Source organism: Plectropomus leopardus, chromosome 16 (genome assembly GCF_026936395.1).
Source record: "Plectropomus leopardus strain MGB_pleo_1.0 chromosome 16, ASM2693639v1, whole genome shotgun sequence".
NCBI lineage: Eukaryota > Metazoa > Chordata > Actinopteri > Perciformes > Serranidae > Plectropomus > Plectropomus leopardus.
This window is the reverse complement of record NC_142191.1, coordinates 31,395,292-31,410,604: the sequence shown is the minus strand read 5'-3', so window position 1 is coordinate 31,410,604 and position 15,313 is coordinate 31,395,292. Positions and strand designations below refer to the sequence as shown.

Sequence of the window (15,313 nt, the reverse complement as noted above, 5' to 3'; positions counted from 1 at the left end):
AACACTCCCTCAGAGTTTAAGCCATACTCATGCCATAACATTTAGTGTATGGTATATACACTAAATATATATATACACACACTAAATTTGGCTGTTTGTTGTTGACTGACATCAGTTCTTGTTTTGCACACTACAAACTCGGGGTATTCTGACACCACTTAGTAATAAAAAAAAACATACAAAATCTTTAGAAAAATAATTTTATTTTCTATCCGAACAAATAAGAGCAAATCCATATTTTAAAAACAAACATACATAGTGATTTAGGAACATGGCTGTATATAAACATAGCTTTGGCATTTATAGAAACTAAAAGCATATCAAACAAAGAATCCTTTCTTATGCAGATTAACAAGCCATCCAGCGGCTTCTTAAACTGAACCACAGAGCCAAACACACCTTAAGTTTGGTTCTCATTGTTGGTTCGACTTCTTCAATATAATGAAATCATTCAGATATAAAATGCCTAATAGTTTGTTGTGTGATAGATCACACTATAACCTGTCTGGTTGCAGAGAAGAAAATCTACCACAAAGTGCATTGTGCTGTTTCACTTTGCTCTTTCAGTTTCTTTGGCTCGAGTTTCACCCAAACACCATTAAAACAATGTATGACAGATGATACATAACATGAACGACTGAACAAATAATCACTATTAAAAACAGGTTTGTTTTTTTGTTTGTTTGTTCTGGTATCACAAACAGCTGATGAGTCCCTTTAACAGTCAGGTGGCCAACAGCACATCTGCACACTTCATATTGCTTATTAATGGCTTACTGAGATTCACAGAGATAAGTGGTTAGTTACATGTGAGACTAATCAAAGATAGCTAGGACACGCTATTTGACCCCATAGAAGCTTGGGGTATGACGCAGTCGCAGTGTAACGGGAGCTGCGATTTTGGAGGGTTACAGCAGACGACGCTAGAAATAAAGGGACGGTCTCCGTTCAGCTGCTCTTTGGGCAGTTTTTAGCCTTTTTGGGTGCGCTTGGCTTGGCAGAACTTTTGTGTACACTCAAATTGATGGCGAGCGACATACAGTGGAACATCTTGAAAGCATTCATCGTCTTGTATTGCAGACACAGAATTGTAATTTTCGCGCATTTCTATAGCTGGGGGTTACAGGGTGTCACTGGGACACACAGCTGTCCCCCATATACTGAGCATAGCGGTCTGAGATGCTTTTCCTCAGGTCATCGATGTCTCTCCTGAGCTGGCCGACCTCCAGCAGCCTGAACCTCAGTTCTTCCTCCGCCGCCACTCTGCTGTCGCTCTCTTCCGCCGAAACACTGAGTGCTGGATACAGAAAGCAAACACTTAATCACCAGGCAAAGGGTAATGTTCAACGTGCCAGACTGTCACTGAATGTTAGCCACATACATTTCATTCCCAGGAGCAGAGACAGGTTGGGCTCTTTGCCCTGTGCTCTTTGAGCCAGGATGCTGCAGAGAGCCTGGAGGTCCAGCAGACACAGGGACATCTCTTTCAGCAGCCGGCCCGCTTCAGGCATCTCTCCATGGGACAGGGGATGCACCAGCAGGTCTTCATGCTTCTCAGTGGGAAACAAGGGTATTTATTTTGATAAATTATTTCTGTCATGCAGCCTAAAACCTGACCATCAGAAAAACACCAGTACACTTTTTGTCTTTCAGATAAAATCCTTCCTGATTTCATAATATGTTCTGCAGTGTGAAGACAGACAGACAGACAGACAGAGAGAGACAACACTGATACCTGTGAGAAGGTTCTGGATGGGCTGGTCAGGTTTTCCTCCTTTTCCAGCGGAGAAGACTGTTGTTGATGAGAGAGACCTCTTTTCTTTTGCAGTTTTGTGCTGGTGGCCTGACAAAGACCAGGATGTGACAGGTAAGCCTGATTTAGTCTTTAGAAGAGGAATATACCACAACCCAACCCAGGTACAACCTGACCCAGGTACAACCCGACCCAATCCAACCCAACTCAACCCAATCCTACCCGACCTGACTCATGCCTGAACCCAACCAAAGAGTTTTAATCCAAACCCAACCCAATCTGATCCCAATCCAACCCAACTCAACCCAAACAAAGTCAACCCAGTCCAACCAAACTATACCCAATCCAACCCATATTAACCCAACCCAACATAACCTGACTAAACCAACTCCACCCTAAAGGCCCTGACACACCAACCCATCGATCAGCGGTCAGTCAATGTTGTTCATCCGCCCTCATCGCTGCGGTGTCCCACATTACTGACCCTCACTGCAGATAGTCAGCTTTTTCCGCCAATTCAACACGCTGAATTGGCAGTGTCGGCCACGGAGCTCATCGCTAAATGAAATCAGTCTGATTGGCTGTTCAGCTCAGCGAATAAAAGGAGAAACAAAAGTCAGGAGTGCAAACAAAGAGCTAAAGTCAAGAGGGATTTAATTTTTAAAAAATAGTTATATAAGGTATATAAGGATTGTTTTCCTGAAGCCATTGAGCTCTTAAGTAGAAATGTTTCCTCATGATTTGTGTAGTTGTTCACTGACGCACTGTTAATATGTTTTGTTCTTTCAACTTTGAGTTGTGTTTTTAATGTGCTAATTGACTAACTAGCATCAAGATGCTCTTCCTGTTTCCCTTTTTAAATGACAAATACAGACAACCGCCATCTGCTGGTATGAAGGTTTATTTCCATTCATGCAGGTGTAGAACTTACATGCTGGTTGTCCTTCACTTTGGTGTGTTAATGCGCAAATTTTTGGCTGACACATGGCGACTTGAGGCGACAAAGCCTCTAGTTCCCTGATATTGGTTTGGTGTGTCTGGGCCTGAAGTCTACAGCCAGGAACCAGTTAGATTTTCTTTGTTTTAAATTTAGCCACACTTGTTTATTTTGTTTCAAGAAGATGACCCTACAGTTGAGAAACTTTGTTTCTTCCTCACCGTCAGCTGCTGGGTCAGTCTCTCAATACGCTCTTTCTGATGCTCTATCAGCTGGAGGGGAACAGAGAGAACATGTTAGTGCATTTTTGACTTTCTGCATTTGTGTACACATGCATGCATTTGTGAATGTGTGTGAGTTTGGACGTTACCCTGCTGCTGTGGTCTTGCTGCTCTAGAAGTTGAGTGTTTTCCACCTCCAGCCGCTTCAGGTCCTGCATCGGTAACCTCACCCCGTCATCCAGACAGTGCTGCACCTTCTGCTGCAGGCTGCATCAAGATAACACACACACACACACACACACACTTATATGCTTACACAGATGTAAGAGATGATGCAGAGCATGTTAGCAGCATTTTTTTAACACCTAATGTAAAGAAAAGGAATTCATTCGGACTGAGTGCAAAGGAATATTAGGGCCGACCAACTAAGTCGTGTTCACTCTGGGCCATGCAAATTGAGGTGAAGTTGCTGCCTCACCATTTTTTCTACTTCAAATCTCCACTAGTTGACTTTGTACCTTTGTACAGATGCCATCAGCTCCTTCTCCCTCGCAGCCTGCTTCTCTATACTGATGTCTTTCTCCTTCATCAGAGCACTTCCTTCTTCCAGACTCTGCTCTAACCGAGAGGCTTTTTTCTCCAGATCCTTAGCTTTCTGCTGCACCTCCTCCTGCTGAGCACGCACACACACACACACACACACACACACACACACAGTGAGGTCACTCAACACAACTCAGCAACGTGCGACACAAATGCATGTTCTGTATTTGTGTGTGAAATCTATTTCCTAAAGGCAGCACTGCGATAAACACATTAATATTCAGGCAAAGTGTTTTTTATTAATCACTCTGGCGTTGTCAGCAGGATCCCAACAAAGCTTGACGTGTGTGAGCACAATAAGGGTTTCTTATCTTTACCTTTATTTTACTCTGTGTGCTGTGCTCATGTGCGCATAATTAGACTGCAGGTTTCGATATACTAATGTAGACTATTAGGGGACTTGATTCATCAAGCTGGCCCCAAATCTCGAATCTTATAATGGCAGACACCGTGTAGAAACAGCCTGCTGAATGTGAGTGTGTGTGTGCGTGTGTACCTGCTGGGCCTGCGCCTGCACCTCGTCCAGCGTGGGCAGGTCAGACAGGTATTTCTCCAGCGTCTCTATGCGGAGCTGCTTCTCCTGGTTCTGCTGGCTCTCTCTCTGACACTTCTTCTTCAGACTGCTGATGTAACGATCCCTTGTCTTGATCTGGCAACAAAAAAACACCTCATATAAATAATACACTCTTACAAATAGCATCTACACATACTGACAAATCACGCATGAATTCATTTGTTGACATCAGTTATGGTTAATATCAAACAAAGTCTATTGTTTACTTGCCTAATAGTTAAAAGTGGCTTGTTTTTTTAGGAATAGTTTCCCCCGATTCACATTTTCTGTCACTTTGTTTGGATGAATAATAGCAAGTTCTGTCTTTGTACCTTCTCCTCCAGTTTTTTAATGTCCTCGCTGTATCTCTGTGTGGCTTGCTTGAAGAACTCGTTTAAATGGAGAACTTCCAGTTCAGCCACGGCGAGCTTCCTGCCGAGGTCTTCGTCACAGCACGGCCTGTCAGAGGGCTGTTTGCACGGCGTTCTCAACACTGATTCCTGTCGCACAAACACAACCTGTGCTGTGACTTGTCTCAAGAAAAGATCTGATCATGAATTCGGATTCATCAGAGTGTTACCTTAGTTTTTGGGATGTGTGGCTCGTCGAACCAGCTTCTCTGACTATTTAGGACCTGCTGAGCTCGCAGCTCGTTCTCTCTGATCCGCGCATGAAGCTGCAAGATCTGCTGCTTCTGCCTGAAACACACAACATCTTCCTGCTTACAAAAACCAAGTTTGAGTGCAGCTCTGCGTGTGTGTGTGTGTGTGTGTGTGTCCTGCAGTACCTTTCAATCTCAAGCTCTCTTTGTCTCAGCAGCCCCTCTTTAACCTTCACCAGAGTGTTGACAGGAAGTGAGCTCCCCATCACCATCTGCAAACACACATCAACACATGATCGGTAACAAACACACACCGATTTACAATCAGTTTATTCTTCAGTCCAAGTGGCCGTTTGTGCCAAATTTAAAGAAATTCCCTCAAGGCCTTCTTTAGATAACGCATTCTCAAAAATCAGATGGATGCAAGGTCACAGTCATCTTGACCTTTGAAAACTGAATTCTAATAAGTTTTTCCTTGACTCAAAGTGGATGTTTGTGACAAAACAAAACCAAAAAAATCCCTTTAGGTGTTCTTAAGATATCACAATTGAAAGAATGAGACAGATGTAAGGTCACAGTGACCTTAACCTTTGACTTGCGACCACCAAAATCAAAATGTTCCAAGTGAACGTTTGTGCCAAATTTGAAGAAATATTCTTCTTTTTTATTTTACTTTCTCCTTTATTTTCTCACTTTTTTTTTTATCTCACCTGGTTTAGCCCAGGCTCCTGCTGATGTCCCTGTTGACACAACAACGGTCCATCTCCGCAGCAGCCCTCCGTCCCAGCAGGACTGATGTGACCTCCTCCACCCTCTCCTTTGGGCCTGTACTCCATCTGCTCCGTCAGCCACATCTGAGTGCGGACCGCCGGCTGGATCGGGGAGCTCCTGTCGGTCTGATGGCGCAGAGGAGAGTCTGCTTGTTTGGGTAAGGTGAGCCCGTAAAGCTGACCTCCTCCCCGAGTCAGCTTAGCTTCTGGTAACGCACTGTAGCTCATGTCCAAACTGCTGTGTTTGGACAGAGCTGAAGGACGGGACAGATCTGGGTCCAAACCACTGGATCTGCTGTGGTTGTGGCGGTAGCAGGGGCCTGCTCCTGGTGAGCGCTGCAGCAGACTGTGGTAGAGTACCGAGGAGGACAAAGGAAGATACAGGTCCACGTTTGACCCGACGGGCTCCTTCCTGTACCCATACAGCAGACTCCTGTCCAGGGAGCCATGTGAGTCTGAGTTATACTGATCACCTGATGTCCTTGTGTAACTTTTATCAGCCCCAGATGATAACTTAGTGAGGGAGGACCACCTCCGGATGGGCTGCTGGTCCTTCATGTCCAGACAGCTCGGTGGACCCACAGGGGACATGGCTGGTGTCAGCTGGCAGGACCTGCTCCAGCGGCCTGAGCTGCTGGGTGAGGCTGGGACTCTGAAACTGGTGTAGGGTGAGGAGGACGGGGACATCATGACGTGGACAAAAGGAACAGAACTATCATCCAAGTGGTGCTGAGACAACGGCTGGAAGGACAGAGGTGTGGTGCTCGAACTGGAATCATCTGTAAGACATTTAGGACGAAAAGGGCAGAAGAAGAGTTTTAGTATGACATCATCATCATCAACAACACAAGAACATTACTGTGTTTCAGCCCATCCTTAGTCCCCCAAAAAATTGCATAAGCATGACGGATTCTTGTTTTTCTTAAAATTCAGAAACTCAAAATATTCAGTAACTAAAAGCCAAAAAGAATACAAGTGCATCAAAGTGTATTAACCCTTCGAAACCTGGATCAGCATCAGTTTTCCTTTGAAACCTGAGCCAAGTGGATTTATGTCCTTCAGGAAATTAGAAGAGAAAATGACTACAAAATTAGCTTAATAAAAAAGGAAGGGGCATTAGAAAAATGTATTTAAAAAAAAGAGGAAAAATGTCAACAAATCTATTTTTAAATTTAAATAAAAAACAGCACTTTTTGAGGTGCATTTTTTACTTTTCTTATTTTGTTTTTTTTTGTATTTATTTTATTTATTATTATTGTATTATTTTTATTTTATTTATTTTATTTTATTTTTATTTTTTTTTACAAATTTTGCACGTTGCTTTATGTGTTGTTTGGGAATGTTGGACATTTGACAGTGAGATGCGTCCCATAAACAAGAGCCAACAGTTCATTCCACCAAATTTATTTATTTATTTATTTATTTGAGCGATAAAAACCACCTGATTGAACCTTTTTGAATGAGGAAATCCAGGCAGAATAAAAGTAAAGGCCGTCCTACCTTCCACGCTGTCAGAGCAGTACGTGCCGATGCCTGTGTCCCCGCTGTCGGACACCGTGCTGTGCCGGCGCCCACCGCAGATACTGTTCCCTGGCCCAGGAGGGTTGCTGTGCCAGGCTGAGTCAGGGCCAGGGACCCATCCTGGAGATCCACCACCACTGGAGCCTAAACAGTTTTAAAAAGGCTTTCTGTTATGCAAGTTTTTCGGTTACAATAAATTGGGGATTATTAGGTGGCACTCATCAATGTCTGATTGGGTTATACCCACAGAGAGCAAGAAATGACTTAATAAATAATAAACAATGTGAAAAGTTTTTTTTTTTGTTATAACCAGATGTTTTCATGGTTTAATGAGATATTTTCATGTTCTAACAGGAAACATTTCTTGTTTTAACAAAAAAGTTTCTTGTTTAAACGACGATATTTTTCACATATTTACAAGATATTTTCATATTATAGCAAGATGTCGCTTATAACATGAAATGTTTCTTGTTATTAAATCATCTTGCTATAACATGAAAACATGTTGTTATAACATGAAAATATCTCGTAAAATTGTGAAAAATATGTTGTTATAACAAGAAACATGTTATTACCTGATACTCATCCATTTCGTTTTGTTTGTTTTTGTTTTCTGGTCGACAGTATTACATTATCACCAGCTATTATTATTTTAAAAATTCTGTTCTTCAAATGAATGATTCAAAACAGCAGTCATTACAGGCCACAGTATATTTACTGTGTTCTACTGTGGTATACCACGGTAGAATATATCAGGAGTGTATATTGAAATACTTGCTAGTACTTGTTATTATCGATTGCTTTTGACCATATCACAGCCCTGGCTGATCGTTAACAGTTTTAGGACGAATTAGTTTTCTATAATCTATTTTTGTTGCTTCTTTTTTTTTAAATATTTTTTTGAAAATATATTTAATTTACATCCCATATATATAAATATAAATATATATATATATATATATATATATATATATATATATATATATATATATATATAATTTACTTGATGCCTCAGAGCAAAGACTACAAACTACGTCACACTTCTTCTTCCATATATTATATTATTTTAGTGAATAGGACATGGTAATGTTGCTTCATAGCACAGTTGTGTCACTGCGGTAAAACTACCTCTATCTCCTCATTTGTTATTTTATTTTATTTGTTTTTATGTTCACTCTATTTAGTTTACCTGACGCCTCGGAGAAAAGACAACAAACTACAACACGCTTTGTCTTCCATACATGTTGAGTTAGTTGACAGGCCGTGCTGATGTCGCTTTATAGCTCAGTTGTGTCGCTGCGGTAAAACACTATCTGCTCGTGTGCGCTAGCTGCTGCACTGCAGCGGCTGCTGGCCTTTAAACCGCAATCACATCCACCGTGAGCTAGCTCTTACACACCATCTGTCTCCCCACACAGCTATCTTATCTGCGATATGTTCATTTTAGAGGCGTCTTACCTGTTTTAGTAGACTCGTATCCATCTTCTAACTCACTTTTATACCACATTCTGGGTTATTGTGGGTTAATTACAGCAGGGGGGGGGAAACTGCATCCGATCGGAGAAAAAACAACAACAAAAAAAACAAGGCTAAAGTCAAAAAACACGGAAACTCTATTATTCACTACATGATGGTACAGACGATCGAAAACCATATGTGAAATGTTTTTGATATCATAAATATTCTGTCCTATAACGGTATCCTTCCTATAAATTATAGGACCGCACGTCCGGAGCTGAATGTCCTCTCAGAGGAAGTGACTCAACAAACTCCTCCTCCTCCTCCTCCTCCTCCTCCTCTGCAGCTCTGCTGTGAAGGAGTGCTGAAAGAGGAGATGTCTCAGTGCAGTGTGTCGACAAAAAGTCAGAGTATTTCGATATAGTCACATCATATTATGTCAAAAAACCATAGTATAGTAAAGCTGAAAGGTTTATATAAACTATACTGTCACATGATTCTTTGATAAAGCCGTCATATAGGCCTAGTTAGTTTAAAATGCTACAAAAATAAAGGTATGTCAAGAGAGGGAAGGTCATAGAATATGTAGAAAAAAGTCACCATGTCAAAAGAATAAATAGTAGTGTTTGTTAAAAAAAAAAAAGAGTCATAGCAAAATATATCAGAAATAAATGCCAGTGTATATTTGAACTATAAATGGCTCAGTATAGTATGTTGCAAAAACTGATAATAATATAATAATAATATTTATCATAATATAGTAGGCTGAAAAAAGTCATAATATAGGTTCTTGAAAAAAATAGTCAAAGCCTAGAATGTCATAAAAAAATTCTATTCTAAACCTTCTATTCTATTCTGTGTAGTTTAAAGAAAAAGTATGTATATATATATATATATATATATATATATATATATATATATATATATATATATATATATATATATATATATATATATATATATATATATATATATATAATATGCCAAAAAATGAATCATATAGTATGTCAAAAAAGTAATAAAAGCAATTGTACAGTAAAGTCAAACTTTTGAATTTTGTTAATTGTCATGGTATTGTGTGACAAAAAATAGTCATTGTAAGGTAAGGGCTAAAATTGACAAAACCGTTAAAAAATAATATAACAAAAAATGTTATAAAACAGGCAAGGAGAATAAAGGTTATTAAAACAACACTCAGGAATTATTTAGAAAGCATTAAAGGATTATGTGCCTATATTTCTGATTTATTATCATGTGAAAAATAAATCAAATGAAAATGAATAAATCTTGTGTATCCTGTGTAATTGTAATTGTTAACAATAATAAAATAATATAATTTGCATAAAATTATTTAGAACATTTAGAACAAAAAAGGTTAATTAAAAATAAATTAACAGATAAAAAAGCTTGACATTAAAAACAGTTCACATTCTTTTCTTTATGTCTGCTTGTTTTACTATTTTTCAGGTAATTTTCTTGTACTTTTTACCAATAACAGCTTAATTTGGGGGTAATTTCTTCTTTTGTTGCTCATTGCTTTCTTCATGGTGATGGCCAAATGATGAACCTTTTTTTAATTTCCCGAGTCTTATTTTCTCAAGGAATGGCAATTCTGTATGATTTCAAGTCTTTGCTGAACAAAGAGCGCAATTTGCTGGGCTCAGAAAAATAAAGAAAATGCCTCATTTGGCCATCCCTACTTGTTCCAGTGGGTTTTTTTAAAGGAATCAGGGTGATTTGCTTAGATTTTTAAAGGTTGAGACTGTTGCGGTAACCCTTTTTCATGACGGTGACACTGAGGGTTGTATTGTGCCCATGTATCCAGTAGATGGTGCTGCTGTTTCTCTCACTAGCATATTAAAGGTTTTCTGATTGTCAGGTTTTGTGGACACTCATCTTCCATGCACACATACATGCACGCACAATGCATGCACACACAGGACCCACAGACCTATACGTGTTAGTTATAGAGAGATGTCAGAGTGATGGAGCTGACACATAGTCAGAGCTCCAAGCAGTTACAGCCTCGGTGCTTTGCCCAAGGGCACCTCAGCAGTGTCCATGAGGTGAACTGGCACCTCTCCAGCTACCAGTCCACACTCTGTAATGTGGTCTAAGCTGGACTATCTTACCAACTAGTTAGTGAGACACAATACTGGATAGTAATTAAATATTTTCTCTATCTTTTACTCTGTGACAGCAAGTATATTATGCTGGTTTGCTACATAAGCAAAACACGCAGCTACTTAATATCTTTTCAGTGAGGTGGAAGCTAATATTTGAGCATAAACACTGAACTGTTTAGCTCAGGACTCACAGCTTGGTACGACCCACAACCAAACAATTCAAGTTGTCGCATTTACAAAAGTTAAATTGTTTTTTTTCTGTTAAAATTGATTGTTGTTTACACATTTAAAAAATGCTCATCTTCAATTAAAAAGTTCTTTTCATTTATAACTATCAGATGGCTGAAACATTAGCTGGTGGATTCAACGCCACAACAGCTGAGCTGCTACCGTCCAGCCAGGTCTACGAAGAGTAAGTGTCATTTTTATTTTCCCTATTAGCACAGGACTACCCATCCAGCACCAGATGTCATTTAGACAGGTTAGGTCTGGTCAGCTTGATTTAGCCCCAGAAAGACTTTAAAAACTGGTCTGACTTGGTTCTAGTTTAGCCCAAAAAGGGATGTTGACAGTTGGGCTGCGTTTAGACCTTTTGACTTTTATGTTATTTTCTATTTTATTTATTTATTCGCACCATTTAAAAAAGTTAGAAACTCAACTGGGCTTATGTAGTACTTCACAGAAGGGAATACAATAAATTACAATATAATAAATTACAATACTTTGATAGTTGGTCCTAATTTAGCTTGAAAAAAGAAGCTGAAAATTGGTCTGTGTTTAGACTGTCTGACTTGGTCCTTGTGTAGCCCAAAAAAAATCAACATTAAAATTGCGCTGTGTTTAGACTTTGTTTTGTCCTAATTTAAATACAGCAATGAAAATAGGGTCTCATAGGCCTACAGCAACTGTGGACGTTTTCTGAACATATGGACATTCTTTGGATGACCACTATAGCTTCTTTTAGGTCAATTACAATGTTTTACATTTATATCCAGATGTGTGTGTATTTTTTTAATTTGACAAATGTAAACCGCCGAGTATCTCAGACTGACCCCGCCTACTGCGCATGTCAGTGAGAGAACGCTAGCGTCATGGACGTGCTATGGACCGCCAGCTTTTCAACGTGACTATTCTTCTAACTTTCTGGATGTTAGCTGGTGGATCATCAACGTTCTGGAACTGTCTGGATGTTAGCTACGCGGATCATTAACGTTCTGGAACTGTCTGGATGTTAGCTACGCGGATCATCAACGTTCTGGAACTTTCTGGATGTTAGCTACGCGGATCATTAACTTCTGGAACTGTCTGGATGTTAGCTACGCGGATCATTAACGTTCTGGAACTTTCTGGATGTTAGCTGGTGGATCATTAATGTTCTGGAACTTTCTGGATGTTAGCTACGCGGATCATTAACGTTCTGGAACTTTCTGGATGTTAGCTACGCGGATCATTAACGTTCTGGAACTGTCTGGATGTTAGCTACGCGGATCATTAACGTTCTGGAACTGTCTGGATGTTAGCTGGTGGATCATTAACGTTCTTGAACTTTCTGGATGTTAGCTGGTGGATCATTAAGGTTCTGGAACTTTCTGGATGTTAGCTGGTGGATCATTAAGGTTCTGGAACTGTCTGGATGTTAGCTGGTGGATCTAGTGCACCTGAATGGACACTTTCTTAAAGGGCTCTGGGTGGATCATTACCTTTCTGGAACTCTCTGGACCACTAACAGTCTAAAGGAATCCTTCTCATTTGGTGAGTCTTTCAGAAATCTTCCTACAATTTACAGTGTCTTTATTGCAGTAAAAAGACAGTATCAGTTTTTCTATGAGATGTATTACTGCTGTATTTGAAGCTATAATGATATGCTGTGGTGAAAACTGTTTCTCTGTGTTTGGAAAACTAGTATATTTTGGACAATTTTAAGCTGTTTTTAGTAACTTCAGTGCCACTGACATGAGCGTGCTTGATGCGGTGCTGCCTCATTGTGATGCTAATGGTAGATAGCTTGCTAACGAGCTAATGCAACTTTAAAGTAGCATTAGCTAATGGTGGAACAAAAGGAGGAAACTCTCTAAAAAAGGTATGGTTTCGCATTGGGGCATTCAGGTTCAGGGTGCCAGATGCGGTCCTGTCCGCCTCTCCTCACTTGATTAAACTCAGAAGCCATAACCTTAAAATTTGTTAGTGAACTTAATATTTACCAAACCCCATTACAGTAATAAACTTTTACTGTTGAGTAAAGTGAGTAAAGTGTTGAGTTTAAATCCATCCAGTAAAGAGTGAAAGAGGGGTGTAAACCTAAAATATTTTGTTCATGGATAAAGAATTTCTCCACTAAGTGAAAAAAAAACAAACTAATAACATAACTTAAATCGTCATAACAGATTACATATTGAAGGGTAAACTATTAAATGATAAATTACAGTTATTGAAAACGTGAAAACTTAAATCAGACCAAAAATGTATTGTTATTTTACACTGAGAAATAAGTCTCATCAGCCTGCCCACAGAAAGATTGTTCTGGTTGTAACGTAACATAGGCTGTTAGCAACATGTGATGAAGTTAACATAACAAGCTGTTTTAAGTGCGTGTCAGTCACACTATATATATAAAATATACAATCAAATGACACGGAAGTTCTCAATGTTTTTAAACAGTCATCTTGGACCAATGTTTTTCTTTCAGTCTGCAGTTGAAATCCATTATTGGCAATTTAGTGGCTGTTAAGTACTGAAATTTGACCTTCAGTGTAAGTGAGGATGCAAGCTGCATGGTCACTTAATTAGCTACACCTACAATCTAATGCTATCCAGTACAACAACAGCTCTGCATACATTCTGCCTTAAAAAAAGCCACTAACAGCCACTAAAAAAAAAAAAGAAGAAAAAAAAAGATATTATTTAGGAGGCTATATAACATGATGGAAGAAATACTAGAACCTGCTCATGGACATGGCATATTGCCATGGTGTGCCAGGAAAGAAAAGTCTTAATTAGATTAATAAATTAATAAATCTAAGTAATTAATTTCGACATAACATGAGGTCCCCAGGTAATAATAGTACAGTGCAAATGGGCTTTATGTCTGTGTTAGCTGCTGTGACATGACTATCGCTATATATCTCCTTATGATGGTCCACATGGTCCACGCTGGACTTCTGGACTCAAACCCTGCACCCTCTGGTTCCCACACCAGACTGAGCTACCGCGCGCCAAACTAGATCTATGAATAGTAATCGACATATTTATTTTCTTTAAGTCTGTGTTGTGGTATTGGTTGGCCGCTGCGCTGACTGATCTGTTTGATTATTGATTGTGGCCGCTGTGCCATGACTAGCCGTCTCTCATCTCTGTTACTATCCCTTATCTCCAGTTTTACCTCTCTATCTCTCTGTCTATCTCTATTCCTCACCCCTCCATATGGCCGCAGTGCCCCTGACTATCTCTCTATATCTCCTCTCTGCTGTGAGATATAAGTGTTATTTACATTTTGCCACCATAGAATTATGAGCTTCTATCTGCTTTCTGAGCGGTTTTAGGATATTGAGCTTCAAACCTTTGCATTCAAAATAGCAAAAATTATAAGAACCTTTTTTTAGTTTTCTAAATAAAAAGTCCAAAAATATATAGAACTTTTATGAAACACCTCATGTAATATTAATATGTTGTCACAGAATAAGAATAATAACTTAAAAAAAGTCAGATTAACCTTCATAATGCTGAGGTGGCAATTTGTATTGTGTTTGGTTGGTTTGATTATCTGTCATGGCCGCCGTGCCATGACTATATGTTGTTATCTGCTTGGATCTATTAATTTAGATCTATATGATATGATAACAGTCAAAATTATACACACACACACACACACACACACACACACACACAGGACCTATAGACATGCATTAGTTACAGAGAGATGTTAGACTGATGGGGCTGACATACTCACTCAGAGCTCTAAGCAGTTAGAGCTTCAGTGCCTTGCTCAAGGGCACCGTCCTCCAGGTTCCACGACAAGTCCCTGCAGACTGAGCTATCGCCGTCCGGCAAGATCTACAAAAAGTAAGTGCCATTTTTATTTTTCATGTAGGTGTTGTGTTTTTGGTTGGCTGCCGTGCCGACCGATCTGTTTGATTATCTGTCATGGCTGCCATGCTGACGTATCTGTTTGGTTATCTTTAATGGCTGCTGTGCCATGACTATGCCTCCATATATCACCCTAGAGTGTCTTTCTGTTATCTTTCCCACCTATATCTCTATTTATCTCTATCTCTGGCTCATCTCTCTTGCCTCTCACATAAGATATATAGTGTCTTTTTCCTAAAATCTGTCATGTGTTTTTGGTTGGACAGTGTCCTGATTCTTGGAATGATATTGTATGGCTGCTGTGCCGTGACTGTATGTTATATTTATTTTTTAGCTTGAATCGTTATTAATACAATAATATATTTGTAATTATTAATCCCTCAATGGGGAAATTATTATTTTTTTCAGTATTGTAATCCTTACATACACAGATACAACAAACATACACACATTGATATGCAGTACCTTAAGGCATGCCAGTAATTGCAAAATGATGTCAGAGAGAGAGAGCTGCTGCATAGTGTGTGCTTCAAGCAATAAGGGCTTTGGTTCTTATTGTTTTTCACCAAAAGCTGTCTGTGTGTACCAATACCCATACTACCATACTACACTGTCAGAAAAAGGAGTACAGTTGGGGTACATTCATGTTTTCCAACTGTTGTTGATGTATCGTCAAAGGGTCATAGT

General features: G+C 39.5%; 1 protein-coding gene across 2 annotated transcripts; it reads right to left on the bottom strand.

The window, feature by feature from the left end:
- Positions 1–184: 184 nt before the first annotated feature.
- On the bottom strand, positions 185–8,736 carry cep85l (centrosomal protein 85L). 2 transcript variants are annotated; one of them, XM_042503010.2, is made up of 13 exons: positions 8,418–8,736; positions 6,939–7,103; positions 5,379–6,217; positions 4,855–4,940; positions 4,648–4,765; positions 4,400–4,567; positions 4,011–4,163; positions 3,430–3,584; positions 3,061–3,178; positions 2,912–2,962; positions 1,736–1,843; positions 1,382–1,550; positions 185–1,297 (listed from the first exon to the last, which is right to left on the bottom strand). In XM_042503010.2, exons 1-13 carry the CDS (start codon positions 8,464–8,466, stop codon positions 1,131–1,133), a joined length of 2,346 nt encoding a protein of 781 aa, XP_042358944.2. In that variant the 5' UTR covers positions 8,467–8,736; the 3' UTR covers positions 185–1,130. The 2 variants fall into 2 exon arrangements, with proteins under 2 accessions (XP_042358944.2, XP_042358945.2); XM_042503011.2 differs by having other exon boundaries at positions 3,430–3,581.
- Between the last annotated feature and the right edge of the window lie 6,577 nt (positions 8,737–15,313).

Excerpts from the sequence above, each read along its gene's own strand:
- cep85l (XM_042503010.2), bottom strand. The coding sequence starts at position 8,466 with ATGTGGTATAAAAGTGAGTTAGAAGATGGATACGAGTCTACTAAAACA. Across the intron at positions 4,568-4,647 it reads CACACATCCCAAAAACTAAG|GAATCAGTGTTGAGAACGCC; the intron begins GTAACACTCTGA and ends TTTGTGCGACAG. Across the intron at positions 1,298-1,381 it reads TCTGCTCCTGGGAATGAAAT|CACTCAGTGTTTCGGCGGAA; the intron begins GTATGTGGCTAA and ends TTCTGTATCCAG.